The 18,499-nt window shown below is 41.6% G+C and overlaps 1 protein-coding gene across 3 annotated transcripts in view; it reads left to right on the top strand.

Moving 5' to 3' along the window:
• Cep120 (centrosomal protein 120) overlaps nucleotides 1-15,804 on the top strand; it is a 60,822-nt gene extending 45,018 nt beyond the window's left edge. For all 3 annotated transcript variants that reach the window (XM_052155182.1, XM_052155180.1, XM_052155181.1), the window contains 2 exons: nucleotides 7,187-7,332; nucleotides 14,038-15,804. In XM_052155182.1, the coding sequence (XP_052011142.1) occupies nucleotides 7,187-7,332; nucleotides 14,038-14,272 (381 nt within the window). In that variant the 3' untranslated portion in view covers nucleotides 14,273-15,804. The remainder of the gene's footprint in view (nucleotides 1-7,186; nucleotides 7,333-14,037) is intronic.
• Nucleotides 15,805-18,499: the final 2,695 nt, after the last annotated feature.

Raw genomic sequence — 18,499 nt, forward strand, 5'->3', positions numbered from 1 at the left:
TACGGCTGGAAATAAGATGTAATGCTTGGTGCCCACTGCCAGAACACTGTTTACAGAGAGCAGTCCAGTGCTCAGGGGCAGCCTAGTATAGTCAATTTGTGAATTAAGATTGCAACCTTCTGATTGTTTAGAAATACTTTCCTTTTCATTCTCAGCCTCAACCCAACTTGTATGTTTTCTAAAGATTTTTAATAACTGATGGCAACAACTATAATAAATATGACATGAAGTGAGCCCCAATTTAGAAAACAAGGAAACAATACTCTTATATTTTGGGTTTGGAGTCTTGGGATATTAAAACTACTTGTTTAAGATGCAGGAGCAATTTAGTTTCCTTTTTCCTCTTTGTGAAAATACACTGTAGAAATATTTTTAAACAGTACCTAAATAAATGCTTGAACAATAACAAAAATCTAAGGTTGTCTGCACTGGTCTTCATGTTCTAAATGAGAACATTGCCAAAGCCCCTTCTAGAATGTAGATCTGCAAGCAGAATAAAAACTGCATTGTTTAAAAAAAATGAATCCTGGTCTAAAGCATGGTCTAAAGTCATAAAAATGTAACATTTTCACTATGTTACATACTCTAAAACTCTATGTGTTCTTAGGACAGGAAACAGAACTAAGACTTTATTTAGTAGCATGTGGGTCCCTTACCATATTTGTGCACAGTAGATGTGTTTAAAACTAAGCCAGTCTATTAGTTAAAGCAACAGAGACTTCATCGGCTGACATCAGCACTATCTTGTCCAGCCTGCTGCTTATCCACTCAGAGTAATTAATTTGATTAATTTATAAGTAATTTAGCCAAGGATGGGGATGTAAATCTTTGTTTAAGAAAACAGTTGGAGGTCCAAGTCTTGGTTAAAAACTGTGTCTTGAAGCCATCCAGGCCCTCCTACCGGCCTGTCAGCTCTGGGTTATTTTCAGAAAACTGGACTTGAGTTCCTTAGTGTAGTTCTGCGTTTTTCCCACAGACTTGGATGGCATGTGTGAGTGGGAGAGTAAGTAGTGGCCACTCTGTAGCAGCTGTTTAGTCTACTGTATGCATGTTTACATCTCCTTTCTGGATTTATAGGCAGCCAGGGCAAAATAAAGATTATACTCACTTGATTGAGGAGCCTTTAACCCAGAGCACCTGGCGTGGACAGCGTGCCCTGGCCCTTGTTTTTGCATGCATATGTAATTATTAACAGTATGGTACACTTGCTTTAAAATTCAAGGTCTTTAAAAGATTTCTCTGGTATGTTTTAGAATAAAACTGTGTCAAGTTGGGGGAGGTGTTAAGTTCACTTTCTAAAGCAGCCTAAAGTTAAATAATTTTTCTCCTTGAAGTCATACTTTTTCTCATCATTTAAAAACAATGCAAATTTTTCTAGTGATCAGTGGTACACATTTGTAATCCCAGTGTTCAGAAGTCAGAGGCAAAAGATCAGGACTTTACTGTAAGAACACTGGCTCAAAAAATTGTAGACGTAGCTTTGTGTGATAGAGAAGTAATTACAATTAATCTTACCTCCTTCCCAACTAGAGATTACCATTTACTGTACTCTTGCCCAGATATTTTTCTTTTCTTAAAAATAACTTGTCTAAAAATGCATTTGTGGATAGGTATGCACCCCCATGCCTGCACCCATGAAGGGCCACACAGAGGTCACACACAGTTCTCAGTTGTTCTCTAGTGAAGCAGGGCCTCTCAGTGAACTGGGCGCTCCCTAGCTGGCTAGCCTGTCTCCGGCCTCCCAGTACTGCGGTGTAGATGCACACCATCTACACCAAGGTTCCTGGCATTTCCGTAGGCATGGGAACGCCAGTGCACTTCCTTTAGGTTTATACAGAAGCACTTACACCCCGGCTCCTCCCCAACCGCTTATCTTTAAACTCTGCCTTCTTGCTTTCCACTAAATACCATTATCCTGAATCTTTTCTTTGTAATTTCAGCACATAAGATATTTTAAGAATATATCCAGGAAAGCCTGGTGGCTTAGAGCTGTAATCTCAAGTCTGTGCCAGGATGGAACAGGAAGAATGAATGTAAGGCCAGCCTGGGCAAGCTGCTGAGACCTTGCGTCAGCGTCAGCAAGTGGTCCTGTCTGCAGGCTGTGAGGAGAGTGATAGAGCAGCCAGCCCAGCCCAGCCCAGCCCAGCCGCTTCAGTACACAGTAAAGAGAGCTGGGAGGAGACCAGGAAACTGGCCGCCTCATGTGTTTGGGCTTCCAGATCCAGTGCCTACTTAGCACAGGGCACTTTTAAAATTCTAAAATCCTCTGTACATAGTATTATTTATTTTCGTGTGTTTTACTCTCTAGATACATGGAATAGTATTCCATGAAAATGCACCACACTTATGTAGGTTTTATATATAATCTTGAGTAAAACTGTTTTTACAGGTTTCCCCATAATAAGTCAGTCTAAACAGTTCTCACACAAGTAACAGTTTTCAGATGTTTATATCCAAAAATAAAATTCTGGATACTAGAGTACATTCACTTTCTCTTTTATGTTTTACTAAATGCTGCTCACTGATTTCCCAAAGTGGTTATGCTAATTTTACATTTCCAGCAGTCATGCAGAGCTGCAGGTGTGGCCTGGGGAGAGACTTGCCTAGCGTGTATGACTCCAGCCCCAGTACCATGGAAATCAGCACAAACGTACCACATGATAGCCCCTCTTCATCACAGTCTGGCCAATGAGTGCCTACTATTAGAAGTCTTAAAATTCCGAGTTTGATAAGGTTGAAATAGTATTTTTTAGTGACTTTGATTTTTCACTCTCTGGCTCACTCATGACTTAGCCTCCTTTTTATATACTTACTGCCACAGCAGTCCTCATCACTGGGAAACCTGGCTGTCATTTGTTCCATAGGAATCTATCAGAGTGTTGTAGATTTTAGAGTAATCAAATAGTCTGAGATTGTACGATTCCTGTAGTCTAGAGAATAATTGATACAATGAAGGACCGGTTAGAGAAACTTAGGAATTCTGGGAAGTATTGCAAGGGAAATTAAGAACTGAAATTCCTTTGTTTAAGATGGACTAACAGCAGATTATAAACAATGGAAATAGGGCATGGTTACTAGAAGATAGGCCAGTAAAAGTATTCAGCCCAAAATAGGGAAAATAAGAATAGTAATCACAGCAAAGAGAGCATGGAGTGTAGGTTAAGGATTGAGGAGATAGCTTGTTGTGCAGGCGTGAAGACCTATCAAGGGTAGGTGTGTCCACATGCATCGGCTACCCCAGCTCTAGAAAATGATAGTGTCTCCCAAGTTAGCTGAAAACTTTTCTTAAGGTGGAAAGCAAGAGAAGACACCGCCCAGCACCGTCCTCTGAGTGGCTTCTGTCCACGCACATATACGCACATACACGCACATAATAAGATAAAGCTTGAGACTGCATATGTAATTGAAGAAGTTTGAAATGCACATAAATTAAAAATTCATGACAAAACAATACAAATATGAAGTAGCAAAGTTCAAGTATATGAAATATATTTTTCTTTCTATAAGATTGTCATAGTACTAGTTCATACTGGGTTTTGTTAAATAATTATCTTATATCTTAGAAGAGCCTGAGAGGAAATTTGACGTGAAAGAGTTGATTAAAAGGTAAGAAACAAAATAGATGAAAGGACTAGAAAATGGTACAGAGGAACGATGGAACTCTACACACTCCAGGTTGCTTTAAAACTAACTGAACTAAGGGCTTCCGTAGAGAAAATATGAATAAGCCCACATTCCAAACAGCTCAACAGTATGCTCCATAAGGAACGGACCTTCACTGTAGATTCGGCATAGCATAGCAATAACTCCAGGCAGGCAGTCTTGACTTGGGAAGCATTCCTGGGGGCAACTTTCACAGTTATAGTCAGATTAGTAGAAGGAGGGAGGGTAAACTCATCGCCCATCGCAGGTGTGTATAAAAGCTTAAACAAACCAAAACGAGTATGTGGGCCTGATGACATGACCACAGATGAAAATTCACACACTGCAAGTGACCACTGGCTCATCCAGAACCAACCCTGCAGGTGACCACTGGCACATAGAGAACACATACTTCCTTGAAAGATTCCACACTTTCTGGTACACATGAGGTATTTTGTCAAATTGTGCAGAAACTACATTAAACCATAATTCAATACATTTCAGAAGATTGTACATTAGGATGTGCCCTGCTCACAGGCATACTGAAGTGTAAATTAATAATATTCAATAACATGGGACATTTCTATAGTAGTTTACTTCTAATAACCCATTGTAAAATCAAGACCATGTGAGATTAGAAAATATTTGAACTCAAAATAATAAAAATGCAATATGTCAGAGCAGGAAATTAGGGTGGGAGGATTGTGCTTAGAGAGGAATTTAATCATAGCTGCATTATAAAAAAAGAAAAATGCATCTTCTAGACAGAGCTCAGGAGATAGCTCATTCAGTAAAGAACCTCCCATGCATGAGCACCTAAGTTTGCACCCCACTACCCATATAAAAAACCTGGGGGGCAGAGGCAGAGACAGGCAGATCTTGGCTCCACCCAACCAGATATATCTACCTTCAGTGAGCCCCAAGTCTCAGCATCAGCTCTAAAAACAAGGTGCCTAAAGAGTGCTTGAGGCTGACCTGTGACCTCCACATGCAAGCGTGCAAGCATGCCCACAGAAAAGCCCAAAAGTTGTTTCTCTGAGAGGAAGTCTTTGAAGAGAGGCACTCTCTGTAAGTACCGGAATGTCCAAGGGAGAGAGGACTCAGGATCCCATCAGCATGTGAAGAGACCCGGATGCTACAATGAGTGAGTCTGATTACCCACTAAAGTGATGCAAAAGTTAACAAGTAATGGATAATAGATACCAAAAATATCTGACTCAAACCATTGAACATACATCAACAGTATAGGAAGAAATAACCCTAACCTATATATAACAGACTATTTTAAAAAAAAATTTATAGAAGTGACCAGCATAATAACCATGATTCTAAATCTTAAACTTAATTTGTAGATTCAGTAATAAGGAAATTACAAGTGCAAAATTATCCAGTTAGTCTCAAACAGGCACAGAACCTGGAAGAGTCACACCCTGGCTTGTTCACTGTACAAGGTGGTTATTTAGTACCATGAATACAATACTGAGAGCAGGGCAAGATGCTGTATACCTTTAATCCTGTCACACACAAGGCGGACGCCAGCACCGCCCTTAGAGTTCTGTTTGGGGCAAGAAAGCGGGCCGGCCTTGTTCTCACGCTGTACACAAAGCCCGTTGTTCACATACTGACCTAAGTTTCCCCAGGCTGGAGAAACAGCCCAGTGGTGGAGAACACTTGCTGCTGTTGCAGAAGTCTGGTTCCTGCACTCACGTCAGCAGCCTCACAGCACCGTGTACCCTAGCCTCAGGAGTTCCAACACCTGCCCAGGCCTCCACGGCCGCCTGCACCTGTGCACATACCCACACACATAAATAAATTTAAAATAATACTCTCAAGGCTGACACAGGTTAAACATAAAATGAAAGACATGGCCAGCGAGAAAGGAGTTGATGGAGCCAGGGCGGCTGTTTGTCCTGAAACACACGGGTGAAAGGGCGAATCAGAAGAGTGGGAGATCCTTGACCCATGACACCAGTAGGAAAAGAAACAGGTACAGAGAGAAAACCCAGAGCTTTCATAAAAACAAAAGCAAAAAACTTTATAGATCAGCATATCCAAATGCCATTAAAAAGTATTGAGACTTGTTGTTTGGGAAAAGATGTAAAATAAAATTAGGACAAACCACAATGTGATCTGTCAGAACTGTTTAAAAGAAGGAAAAAAAAAATCAAGTGTTGTTCAAAAATACAGGGCTCAAGCACTTTGACAGTGGCCATTCAGTGATGGACGGCCTTGCACACAGTTTGGCAGGGTTTTGTAATCCGGCAGTGGCGCCTTCTGACCCAGCAGCTTGCGTCTCAGGTATAGGGCTAGGTAAACCACATCCAGTGTGCCCTCTTAACATTGGCACTATTTCTAGTCTGAAATTGGAAGCTACCCAGATGGTCCTCAGCTGTGCATAAACTGTGTATTAAGTGGAAGGTTTTGCATTACTGTGAATAATGAACTGTCCAGGGCAATACAAATGCCTCTCAAGTCAGTGTTAAGAGAAGGAAGCCCAACACACAATAATCCGTGGAACCTCACATTTCTCCACGAACTCAGCACGACCAGCATGCTCCTGGGGTTAGAGCAAGGCGGGGGTTACCTTTGGAAAGTGTGGGTGTTAGTGACTGCAGAGGTGGGCGAGGCTGATTCTGTAACTTTTTCTCTTCCAGATGGTAGTTATGTGAGTGGTTCACATGTAACAATGTAGCAAAATATTCCTTGAGCTTGAACAATGCTTTATTTGCTATAATTAGAAAATAATTTACTTAGTAATTGGAAACAAAAATACATGAGCTGGGCATAGCAGCACTCACCTTTAATCCTAGCACTCAGGAGGCAGAGGCAGGCAGAGGTCTGAGTTCCAGGCCTGTCAGGGACAGAAAACAGTACAGACACAGAAGATGCCACCTGTTGCCCTGCTGTCCTAAGGAAAAATTGCACTGTCTACAGAGAGTACACGGTGAACTTGGAAGTTCCCTGTTGTACACATAATAGGGTTTGTCATGATGAATTCTCTTTCAAGGCCTGGAATGTCCCCCTATAGAGTGTTACATTTATGTTAGAAACTTTTATCAACTTCCATGGAAGAATTGTTAAGTTTTAAATGCAAGTTAAGATATATCATTTGGTCCCCTTTTTATTTTAACAAAAAAGATTATGTGCTGAGATTTTTGAATGAGCCTAGAGAAAAGAAAACTATCAGATAAACTGTGGTTGGGATTAGTGATCCGAGACTGTGGTTACATTTTGTAGGCACACTGGTGTGTAGACAGGGCTCCTGCGCTCATAGATGCAGGTCCTTCTGCAGTTCTTCGTGCTGTAAGCGGCTGCTCCTGCCTTCACATTCTTATATACTGTAACTGGTCAGCAAACCTCAGTCCACATTGGCCATGAGTTAGGACATCAGAAAGAGAGAGGGATAAAAAAGATAATCAGGAGAAAAATTGGGCATTTCTGAATTTCATTTGGTCCAGAATCTGTCCCAAGCACTGTCCACGGCCAGTCCTGTGAAATGGGTATTTTCCCCGTGGTACATGACAGCTTCTTTGTTTCTTTTAAGAGGGAGCAAGAAAGTCAAATGGCTCGTCTTAAAAAACAGCAGGAGGAGTTGGAGCAGATGCGGCTGCGCTACCTGGCGGCCGAGGAGAAAGACACGGTGAGAACGGAGCAGCAGGAGCTGCTGGACATAAGGAACGAACTGAACAGGTACTGCCCTTCGAACGATTCCTCTTCCCAGCAGCACAGGGAGGATTTGCAGCCTTTTAATTTGGTCTTCCCTAAACTAAGAAGGGTACAGGGTCAGATCATTCAAAGATAGATAAAACAAATACACACATACACATGTGTATGTTGATATGCTATAAATCATGTTAAAAAGTAAGATTTATCGTATATGATCTACAAATTTGATAGACCAAAAAAAACCTGATCCTCACTTACCAAACAGTATTTAACACACAGTGTGGTGCTTTTTTAAATTGTTTTATGGTTTAGAGATTTGTTTTTATTACTTTTATTTATATGTATGTCTGTGTGTGTGCATGTTTCTGCCATGTATGTGGGGTCCTGTGTAAACCAGAAATGAATATTGGTTCTCCTGGAGCTGGAGTTAGAGGCAGCTGTGAGCCACCCAACATGGGTGCTGGGAATAGAGTTCAGATCTTCTAGAAGAGCTTAACCACTGAGCCATCCCTCCAGCTCCTTTAGAATGTTTTATATGACAGCACATTTTGGAAGGTATGGGTCATGTTATTTATTAAAGGACAGCACCATCCAAGCTTATAGCATTGGAGTTGTCAAATATGTGTTTGTTGAGGAAAATAATAGTACATATTTAGCCCTTAAGCCCGGCCTAGAGATGACCTGCACAGCTGACATTCAGTGAACTTCCAGGTTCTCTTAACTAGTTGGACTCTAGGCCTACATTATGCATGGAACGACTATAGAATATCAGAGAGCTACATATTGGGCACAAACTGCACCATGCTACCCTGGAAGCCATCTGTGAAAGCCAAACTGTGATAGTATTTGGAGATGGAGCCTTTAGCTGACAGTTGAGAGTGGAGCCCTCATAAGGGGACTGGGCCCGTCTAAGGGTGTTGCAGGATATTTGATCACATTGTGAGCCCTGAGATAATAATTCAGTATTATTTACTGAAAAACCAACAACAAACAGTGAAGGTGCGCAGAAGGAAACACCCATGTGTAAAAGTGATGGGTGATGAGTCAGAGGAAGAGCGCCGCTAGGCTGTGCCGCCCGCCTCTCGTGAGAAGAGAGAGAAAAGGCAAGCTGCTTAAGAGGGGGCAGCAGAGAGAGGACAAGCTAGACACAGGGGACGACAGAAGGAGCCAGAGGATGAGAAGGAGCCAGAAGATTAGAACAGATTGCCAGAGTTAGGCTGAGGCCAAGCAGAACAATTCAGGAGAAGCCAGACTGAATCTGTGGAGAGGAGTTTGAGCCAGAACAGGTGGGTTGGCCAGTCAGCAAGAGCACAGAAAGAGCTAGAAACTTGAGTGTATTCATCAGTAAGTCTCAGAACTGAAAACTTTCTAGGCCTAGATTAGATTGTATGGAGGCTGGAAGTGCTCAGGCCCAGGTTAGCAGATGGTGGCAGTAAGATCGGAGACGACAGTCACGTCAATTGAGTAAAGGCTCCCTGAGAGACCCTAGGGAGCATGCGCACTCTTCGCCTCCTGCGTGCGGATAGAGAGAGGTGGGCTGTGCTAGCACCCTCTGTTGGACCCACTAGAACTGGGAATAGCTCATTCTTTGAGCTACCCAGTCTGTCCTCTTTTGCTCTGGAAACCCAAGCCTGCTAAGTGTGCTGTGCCCTTAAAAATGTGCTAGTCCCTTGAAGAAATGAAGTCAAAAGTTTCCCTTTCAAAATCACTAGCTAAAGAACTATTCAGTAGACACTCAAATAGCAGAGTCTTAAACATTGTTATTTGCTATATTTTCCTATGTATGCATCCATATGATGGGGTTTATAGATTAGACATAGTAAGAAATTAACAATCAATAAAATTGAACAATTAAACACTATACTGTAATAAAAGTTATGTGAACATTAGGCCTCTGCCAAAATACCTTGTGTTTCCACTCCTTGTGATGACGTGGTACCTGTAGGTGAGTGGGCTACTGTGACCAGTCATTTAAACTCATGCCCTCAGATGCCGTGATAGTCCATCAGACAACAGAGACTAACAGGCAGGGAGCAAATACAGCTGGGAAAGGCTGATGGATGACCTGGGCAGATCTACTGCACAGCCTGGGATTCCAGCACACTGCTCAGGGCATGGGCTTTAAAACTTAGAAATTACTTATTTGAGACATTTTTTTATCTGATGCTTTTAGACCATAGAGTACTATGGTTAGTTGAAACCACAGAAAGAGCCATGCAGGGCAGGGTATGGAGGCTTTGCTTATTTGTGCTACTTAGTGATTCCTAACATGGCGTGGCTGATGTTAGGGTTCAGGTGAAAGCAATGCTCCAGGTAAGGCAGGAGAGCACTGAGGTTAAAAGTTGTCTCTGGGGTCACAGTGAGTTCAGGCTCGGTGATATAGCTGTGTGACTTTCCAAGGGGTTGAAGTCTAATCCATTTCCAGTCTACTGAGTGAGTTGCTTTGAATTTTTTAAAAAAGTAAGATAGGCATATAAATCATTTAAAACAATCCCCGGTTTAGTAGGGCTTAATTAAAGTTATTTTATTACTAATATGAATAACTAAATAAGAAATTTCTTATATATTAAGTCTAAGTTACTTTAATTAGTATTAACAGTTATCTTCAAATAATCTCACCAAATCAAACTTGCAAGTATTAAATGCTATCAATCTAATACCAGCTCAAGAAGAAAAGCAAAATAACTTAGTGTAAAGAATCTTTGGTAGAGGCTAGAGAGATGGCTCTTCAGTTAAAAGCACTGTCTGTTCTTCCAGAGTTCCTGAGTTCAATTCCCAGGAACCAAATGATGGCTCATAACCATCTCTAATGTGGTCTGATGCTCTCATGCAGATAAACACTCATATACATAAAATTAATGTTTTAAAAAATAATCTTTGGTAGAATTTTCAATAAATATTTGGTTGTCTACAACATTGTAAACTTGGAAACCATGAAACAGTGAGTTAGAACACGATCTCACTCAGACCTTGCTGTCCCAACTAGCACAGAAACCAAATGCGTTCTGTGTGCTCAAGTCTCTTGATTGCTTAAAGGAAGATGAAAAGGTGCCTGTCATCTGACTCATACACAGGTGACTCGTAGTGTCATCATACGCTGTGACTGAGAACTGAACTAGTGAGATGACATGCACTATGTCCTCTGTAAGTTAGAACAATCACTGAGTGATAGGAAAGGCATGGAATCAGCTCACACACACACCGCCCACGGCTGCTCTTACTCTGTGGCTCAGCTGCCAGAGAGTTGGTACTGCTAAGGACTGACTGTCACAGGCACTGTGTTTGTATTTGCTGCAGAAAATGTCTCTGGGGTTCGCACCAGTGTGTGATGTCCTTTAAAGGAAATCAGATACCTGGACATCTGCAGTGCAGTGGGACCATTCCAGCAAAACATAATATACCATGGCATCCAGATGACTAGAGGGGATATATTGGACACCCTTGGGAAAAAACCCTTGAGAAGAAAACCCTTGGGAAAGCTGTCTGAAATATCTGGAAGACTGACATATTAAAACGAGTGAGGCTTCTCCTTTTGGGTGGAAAACAACAAGCAGTAAGAGGATGAAGAGGCATACTGAGCCCACACGACAAGGACCTTCCTAACAGCAGTCCTGTCGGCTCTAAGGGAAGAAGCAGATCAGGGCAATGCACAGCAGTTGTCAGGCATGGCATCAACGTTTCCTGTGGGGTTCTGAGGGCTGCCTTAGCTACCAAGTTTAAATAGTCTATCATTATCATGACAACTCAGTAGTAAGTACTTGATAGGGATGATAGACTCGTATAACAAACACATTTTTCCTTCTTATATAACCAAGTAATTTTAAAAGGGACCTGATTAGACCTGTTGGTCTATAGTTTGGCACCATGGATCATGAATTTGCTTAGAAGGTCCCTTCATCCTAAGTAGCTATAATAATTAACATAGAGAAGGAAGGGAGACAGCTAAATGGATACAAAGTGCTTGCCCTGCAAGCATTTGGACCTGAGTTCGAATCCCAGGCATGCACAGTAGTGTACATCACTTATCCCAGTGCTCTTGCTCCTGTAGAGAAATAAGAGGAGGAAATGAAAATTCGCAGAAGTGTGCAGGCCAGCCAGCCTGGCACACACCACAGAGGAACGACAAAGCTTCCTTCTCAGAGTGGAAGGGGTGCCTGCTACCTGAAGTTGGCCTCCACCCTCTGCATGTCTACTTTGGCATGCATGAATGTGTTCTTTCCCCACACATACATGAATTCCTCCTCTCCCCACACCCCACACATACATGAATTAGGGTAAAGGAAACAGCTAATCAGAAGTAAGCTCTTTCATGCATTGTTCAAATTGAGTGGGAAACGAAGCGTTACTACACTTCATTGGTTGACTCCCACCTAGGTCTCAGCGCACAGCACTGAGTCCCTCACTATTGACTTCTCTAAGAACAGATGAAGGCACTTGATGTCCTTCTCAAGCTGTGTACATTAGTGTCCATATCTTTTTAAAGGAATTGAAGTTTTATGCTTTAGAACTATCTGAACAAAGGAAACTGTTTACTGACAGTGACATGCAGTGTCTAGGACCAGGTCTCCTGATTCTACTACTTCTCTCTCTCTCTCTGATCTGTGTGCAAATTCAGACACAGAATTGTAACCAGTTCTTTTTTTTTTAATTTTTTTTTATTCGATATAATTTATTTACATTTCAAATGATTTCCCCTTTTCTAGCCCCCGACTCCCCGAAAGTCCTGTAAGTCCCCTTCTCTTCCCCTGTCCTCCCACCCACCCCTTCCCACTTCCCCGTTCTGGTTTTGCCGAATACTGTTTCACTGAGTCTTTCCAGAACCAGGGGCCACTCCTCCTTTCTTCTTGTACCTCATTTGATGTGTGGATTATGTTTTGGGTATTCCAGTTTTCTAGGTTAATAACCACTTATTAGTGAGTGCATACCATGATTCACCTTTTGAGTCTGGGTTACCTCACTTAGTATGATGTTCTCTAGCTCCATCCATTTGCCTAAAAATTTCATGAATTCATTGTTTCTAATGGCTGAATAGTACTCCATTGTGTAGATATACCACATTTTTTGCATCCACTTTTCTGTTGAGGGATAACTGGGTTCTTTCCAGCATCTGGCAATTATAAATAGGGCTGCGATACCACTCTGGAAATCAGTCTGGCGGTTCCTCCGAAAACTGGGCACCTCACTTCCAGAAGATCCTGCTATACCACTCCTGGGCATATACCCAGAGGATTCCCCACCATGTAATAAGGATACATGCTCTACTATGTAACCAGTTCTTAAAGAACCAAAGTTAATCCTAAACTATTCTGTTGCAAGGTTTCACATTCTTACTGCTAGAAACACCATTGTCATTCCCTCTCCATTTTCAAAGCAGTGAGGCCAACAGTATTCTGTAAGAAAAGTCAGAGTGCCGGAACAGTGTCTGCTCCTATCTCCCTCCAGAGGAGGTCATCAGAATTATGACCAGGAAACACACAGACCAAATCTTTGCACCTCATGCCCTCTGGGCCAGGCTTCTATGTTCACAGAGTTGTACTTCTCTCAAAGGAATTAGAGGAACCAGAAGTATTTAGAGACATAAGCTCTTTCCCAGGGTGCACTTTCCCCTTTGATTTACTACATGTGACCGAAGATGAGCAAATTAAAAAAAAGTAAATACTGTGTTCAAATAGCAAGGATACTGTGTTGAAACAACTTGAGGTAAGCAATAAAGAATTCTAAATGATGGGACACTGAGATGCTCTATAGTGCTGCGATGGGGAGGCTCTACAGCACAAGACTTGCAAAAGTAGATGTAATCAAAGTCAAAAAGTAGGGTATAGCACTGCATATTGGGCGTCACTAAAACCTCATGGCTGGAGTGACAGCCTCGTGCTTAAAGTGTCACTGCCCTTGCAGGGGACCCGGGTTTGCTTCCCAGCACTTAGGTGAGCCGTAGCTACCTATCCCTCCAGACACACGGTACCAACACCTGATGGCAGCTGAGCTTGTGTGTGCATCCCACACACATTACATACAATTCAAAATAAATTGTCAGCCAGGTGGTGGTGGTGGCTGCACACACCTTTAATCCCAGCACTCAGCAGGCAGAGGCAGGTGAATCTCTTAGTTCAAGGCTGGCCTGGTCTACAGAGTGAATTCTTGGGCAGCCAGGGCTACACAGAAAAACCCTGTCTTGACCAATAAACAAATATTTAAAAAAAATTTAAGTATGTATATACTTAACATGTAACTGATATTTATAATTAATAATAATATACATATATGCATATTAATTTAAAACAATATGCATTTTCTGGTTTCTGTTTGGTGCTTTTTAAAAAATTTTTTAAGCGACAGGAACTTAACCAAGGGACTTGAAATGGCAGACAAGTGCTGTCCCACTGATAGTGAGTGAGCTGTGTTCCACCCTGGCTTTCGTGTTTAAAACTGTCTTGTACAGCCCAGCTGGTCTGGGATTTGTGGTCTTCCTGTCTCTCCCCAGGTGCTGTACTTAAGGCCGTGTTGTACTGTGCCTTACCGTTTGTATGCATTCTGTAAGTACAAACACAGCTTGTGTTTTTATAAATATATCACTATTATCAGGTGGTAATTATTGGTTTTTGCTCTTTTACTAACAAAAAAGAAAAAACTAGTAAAACTTCTGAACTATTTTGTTTTTAAATAGTGCTATTAAGAGTCAAAATAGTATTTTATCTGCTACAGTGACATTTGCTCTTGATTTCTCAGGTTAAGGCAGCAAGAACAGAAACAGTACCAGGACTGCAGAGAGATTGCAAGTGGGAAACTGGGCAGCCCGCGGGGCTCTGGGCTGGAAGAGGGCCTGGATGACTACCTGACACGCCTGATAGAGGAGCGGGACACTCTGATGAGAACGGGAGTCTATAACCACGAGGACCGGATCATCAGTGAACTCGACCGGCAGATCAGAGAGGTGCTGACAAAAAACAGTGCCGGTAATTGAAAACATTTGGGAAATCTTTGCAGGTATTCTAGGTCTGTATCTTGATTTTTTTTGTAAAAATCCTGAAAAGCAAGGAAAATGGCTACTTTGGAATGCTCTTTTTAATTTTTTATAAGCTGAATTTTATATGTTACTGTATATAGTATTTATTTGATTTTACTTAATGCTACCTCTCCAATGCTGGTTTCATTTGTAATTGTGTTTTATATGCTCATTTAAAATGACTTTTCAGTGTTCTTCAGTTTAAAATCTGTTGTTTGACTTTAAAAGCAGCCTTTCACAACTTGTCCCAGGAGAACTGGCCACAGTAGTTCCCAGTATATAATTTTTTATGTTGAGCCAAAAGCATATGTGTTGCACTTTAAAAATGCTGTGTCCTGTTCCCTTTGATTGTAGATATCTTCAAGTTGAAGCTAATTATAAGTGTAGCCATTTTTTAAAAAGCATTTATACGACCAGTCTTTTTTCCCTCAACCTGTGGTATTTGCAGATGACAACTTTGAAAATAAAGCAGTCTCAGGCAGAGAAGCTGTGTGACATGTTGGCTGACAAATTAGTCATTGCTTAAACACAGTTCATGCAAATTAAAAACAAATCAAATTCCAACTTCATTGGACTTCATTTTAGGAGCATGAGAAAATAGCTTGGTCTGACCACAGTCTCCCGCTCATGGCTATCTGAGGCTTCTTGTTGTTAAAATTGGAGGCTGCCTTTGTTTCTCCGCGATGGCAGTACAGCTTCAGAATCAGACTCTGGAAACAGACACCTAGCAACGTTGGCTGAGAATACCAGAGGCTGGGCTGTTTGCCTCTCCGCAGTCTGTTTTCAGAGGCACTGAGAGCCAGTGCAGCCCAGTGTGAGTCCTGGAATCCTCCAGAGCTCCCTCACACCGTGTTCTCCAAAGCACCCCATCCTGGAGTCCTGCTTCTCTATCTCTGTGTGACAATGAGTGACAGGTTAATCAGCAAACTCCCAGTTCATGCGGCATCTTAAAACAGAAAGTAAAAATTCCGATTCCCCAAAATAACAAACATAAGTGTTTACTTCAGCAAGTGTGTACTAATTACCAGTAACTTCAGCACACGCAAAGCGGGTTATGTGGTAATGTTCATTAAGTATATTTCTTGTTTGTGAAATTAAAACCTCTATAGGCATCATATGCTTCTTTTCTTTAATTAACAAAGTCTTTGTCTTCTAAAAGAGACCCAGCAGTAAGTAACAGAAAGGTTGCTGGATTTGAGGGTGATGAGACAGATAATCATAGCAGGGATTTGAAATATGAATTATGGTTACATGTTCCTGATTTTTTTGGTGACATGAATGGAGCAAGAGTATTTTTGTTTTAGAAGGTCCTGGCCCAGAGCTGGTTCTTCCTCCTGTACCCTGTGAGGCCTGGAGCTTTTCAAACACTAGAGGGAGCCTTAGAGCAAGTGGAAGGGACTTCTAAACCGTGTATGTGCTTTGCCTTCGAGAAAGCCATCTTTGAGCTACTGTAATTTGACAAATAAAATCCTCACTGTGTGCATCCTTGAGTTCTGTGGTCTCTGTTTCTAAATGGAGTGTGTAAGGTGCTGTGGATTGTTTCTCCTGGGCTCTTCCTCTGCACAGTTTAAACGACATAAAGTGAGGAGACGCTGAGATGTTGCATTTCACTTCACCGGCAGGAGTTAGCACATTCGTGCGTGGGCTTCACATACACACACAGATCTTTGTTCAGGATCAAGAACACACAGTGTCTGCACGGTTAAGCTAGCACTGGGTCTGTATGCACTGTGAGAATTCCTTCACAGGGCTGTCCCAGTGACGCAGATACTGGTGTGTAGACTGAGTTAAGGATATTCTGGGGCTCTGAATAAATGGAGGAGGTCATATGATTTCCTCTACTGACTGCCCTGGTCAGATACTGATAGGAGTTCATGAACTGTGTGTCTGTCTGAAGATGCTAGAGAGTTGACTGACGTGGCTATTACAGCTTATAGGAAGAACTCACTACCTTATAGGTGGGGTCTCAGTGTCATTGTATCTGGCTTCTCTTACATGATTTTTTTAAAAAAAGCTTTTAAAGTGTAACTGTGTGCATGCACGATGTGTGTGGGGTGTGGTACACTGTGTGCTGTGCAGCATGTGTGGTTACTAGAGGGCAACTGTGTAGAGTCACTAATTTCCCTCTGCCTTTATGTGAGATTGAGCTCAAGTTACCAGGCTTGTATGAAAAGCACCTTTATCCTCTGAGCCATCTTGCCAATTTGCCTAGTATGATTTTACTTGGTAAAATTCATATTCCACATAAAATCATTTTGAAATATATAATTCCATGGTTTTGTGTGTTTCTATTTAAAAATCAAAACTATTAACAAGCCTAAAGTATACATTTTATATAAGTAGTTCCTTTACCATTTAACATTACCAGAGGTTGAACTGATAGAAGCATCTACACTTAAGGCCGGCTTAAGTGTAGGCATAACAATTCTTTTACCCATCATTTCAATATTGACCGTAACTAATACAAAATAGATAATGTTCTTGATAGCGATGTTGAGCAGCCTGCTACTAGAACCAGACTGCAGGTATAAGGCATGTGTCAGCCAAGGCTGTTGACCAGAACAGCGTACTTCCCATGTTTTATAGAGTCTGGGTTATGAGAAGCACAGTGGAGCCTGAGGTATTCAGTCCTGAGAGGGCAGGACCAGGTCAGTCTGATTTTCTGCCATACACACATGATAATGTAGTTCTTGCCATGCATAGGTTCTTAGAGAATACACGTATTCCTTATTGTCCACAGGAGATTGGTTCCAGGAGCCACATTGATAACCAGAATTTGTGAAGACTCAAGTTCCATGTATAGAGTGGTGTGGTGTTCACATACAACTATTACACAGCTTTCTGTGTACTGGACTCCCCAGCCCGCCCAGGGAAAATAGATTCCTTACTGTAATTAATACTGTGTGACTAGTTGTTAGTCTGTACCATGAAGTGAACAATGAAAGAAAAACCCACGAGTGATTGATCCAGACAAAATGTTACTATGTGTTTGTGATGCCTAATTGGGTTCATGGAGACAATCCTTAGATACTTGACATTGACTATATTTACTAAGTCCACGTGAGGGCAAATAAAGATACCAGTGTGTGTGTGTGTGTGTGTGTGTGTGTGTGTGTGTGTGTGTGTGTGTGTGTTGCCTGTTAAGACTGCAGGCTCCCCAGGTGACCGTGGGTGACTGGCTGCCACTTTGTTGAAGTGAAGAGATTGGATTCTGTTTGCCAGGTAGGGTTAAAAAGCAGAGCCAATATTTTTAAAGTCAAAGATACAGAAATGGAAGAAAGGTTTCTAAAGGGTTGGGGATTGCTGCCCAACAGCTGTAGAGTCGTTGCTTTCGGTGAGGAAATAGTTGTATGGCACAGTATTCCTAAGCTACAGGATGATGTAGTAAGATGCTGGAAATGCCAAGCTTACATTGTGTGTTTTACACCAGTTGAAAACTATTGGCTTCAAGTTTTGTCCATCTTCTCCCAGAGTGATGGTCTGTGTCCGAGTGTCACCCAGGAAGCCAGCCCTTCATGCATGGTTATAGCAGCTCTAAAGATGAATTCAAGGGATTTTGAAACTAAGAATAATAAACTCCTATTGTACAATATTAAGACCTGTTGTTCTTACGAAAAACAAAGTAACAATAAAAATAACAAAAGAAAAAAAATGAAAGAAAATACTGCTTTTTAAATTTAGTAGGCAGTTCAGACTTTGGACATAAATTCAGAGAATTTCCCTATATGTTCCTAGTTGCCAGCATTAGCTGAGGTATCTTTTTTGTTGGGGATAAATAGACCTCTTGTTGGTTGGTGGTCTTCCTAACTGACAAAGTGATTTGGTTGCAATGTCCAATAAAATCCGCAATTACTTAGAACTTGAAAACTCGAACCTGTCTCTGATGTCTGTCCCTTTGTGACTGTGACCTTGGAGCCTACACTTGACTGTGTGTGCTTTGTCTGCCAACCTCTCTAGAACAGTCTTAATTGATGGACTATCTTCATCTCCAGGACTTGGGAGACAAAAATGGAACTCATCCATTTTGAGGTAAGTGGGAAAGAGACTTGGGTAAGGAGCTGAGTTTTTCTGGAACCCAAAGAGCAAACCGTAGCCACTATTGAGACACAGTGGTTCTCAACCTGTGGGTCATGACCCCTGTGAGGATTGTATATCAGATATCCAGTATATCAGAGAGTTGCATTA

Source organism: Apodemus sylvaticus, chromosome 13 (genome assembly GCF_947179515.1).
Source record: "Apodemus sylvaticus chromosome 13, mApoSyl1.1, whole genome shotgun sequence".
NCBI lineage: Eukaryota > Metazoa > Chordata > Mammalia > Rodentia > Muridae > Apodemus > Apodemus sylvaticus.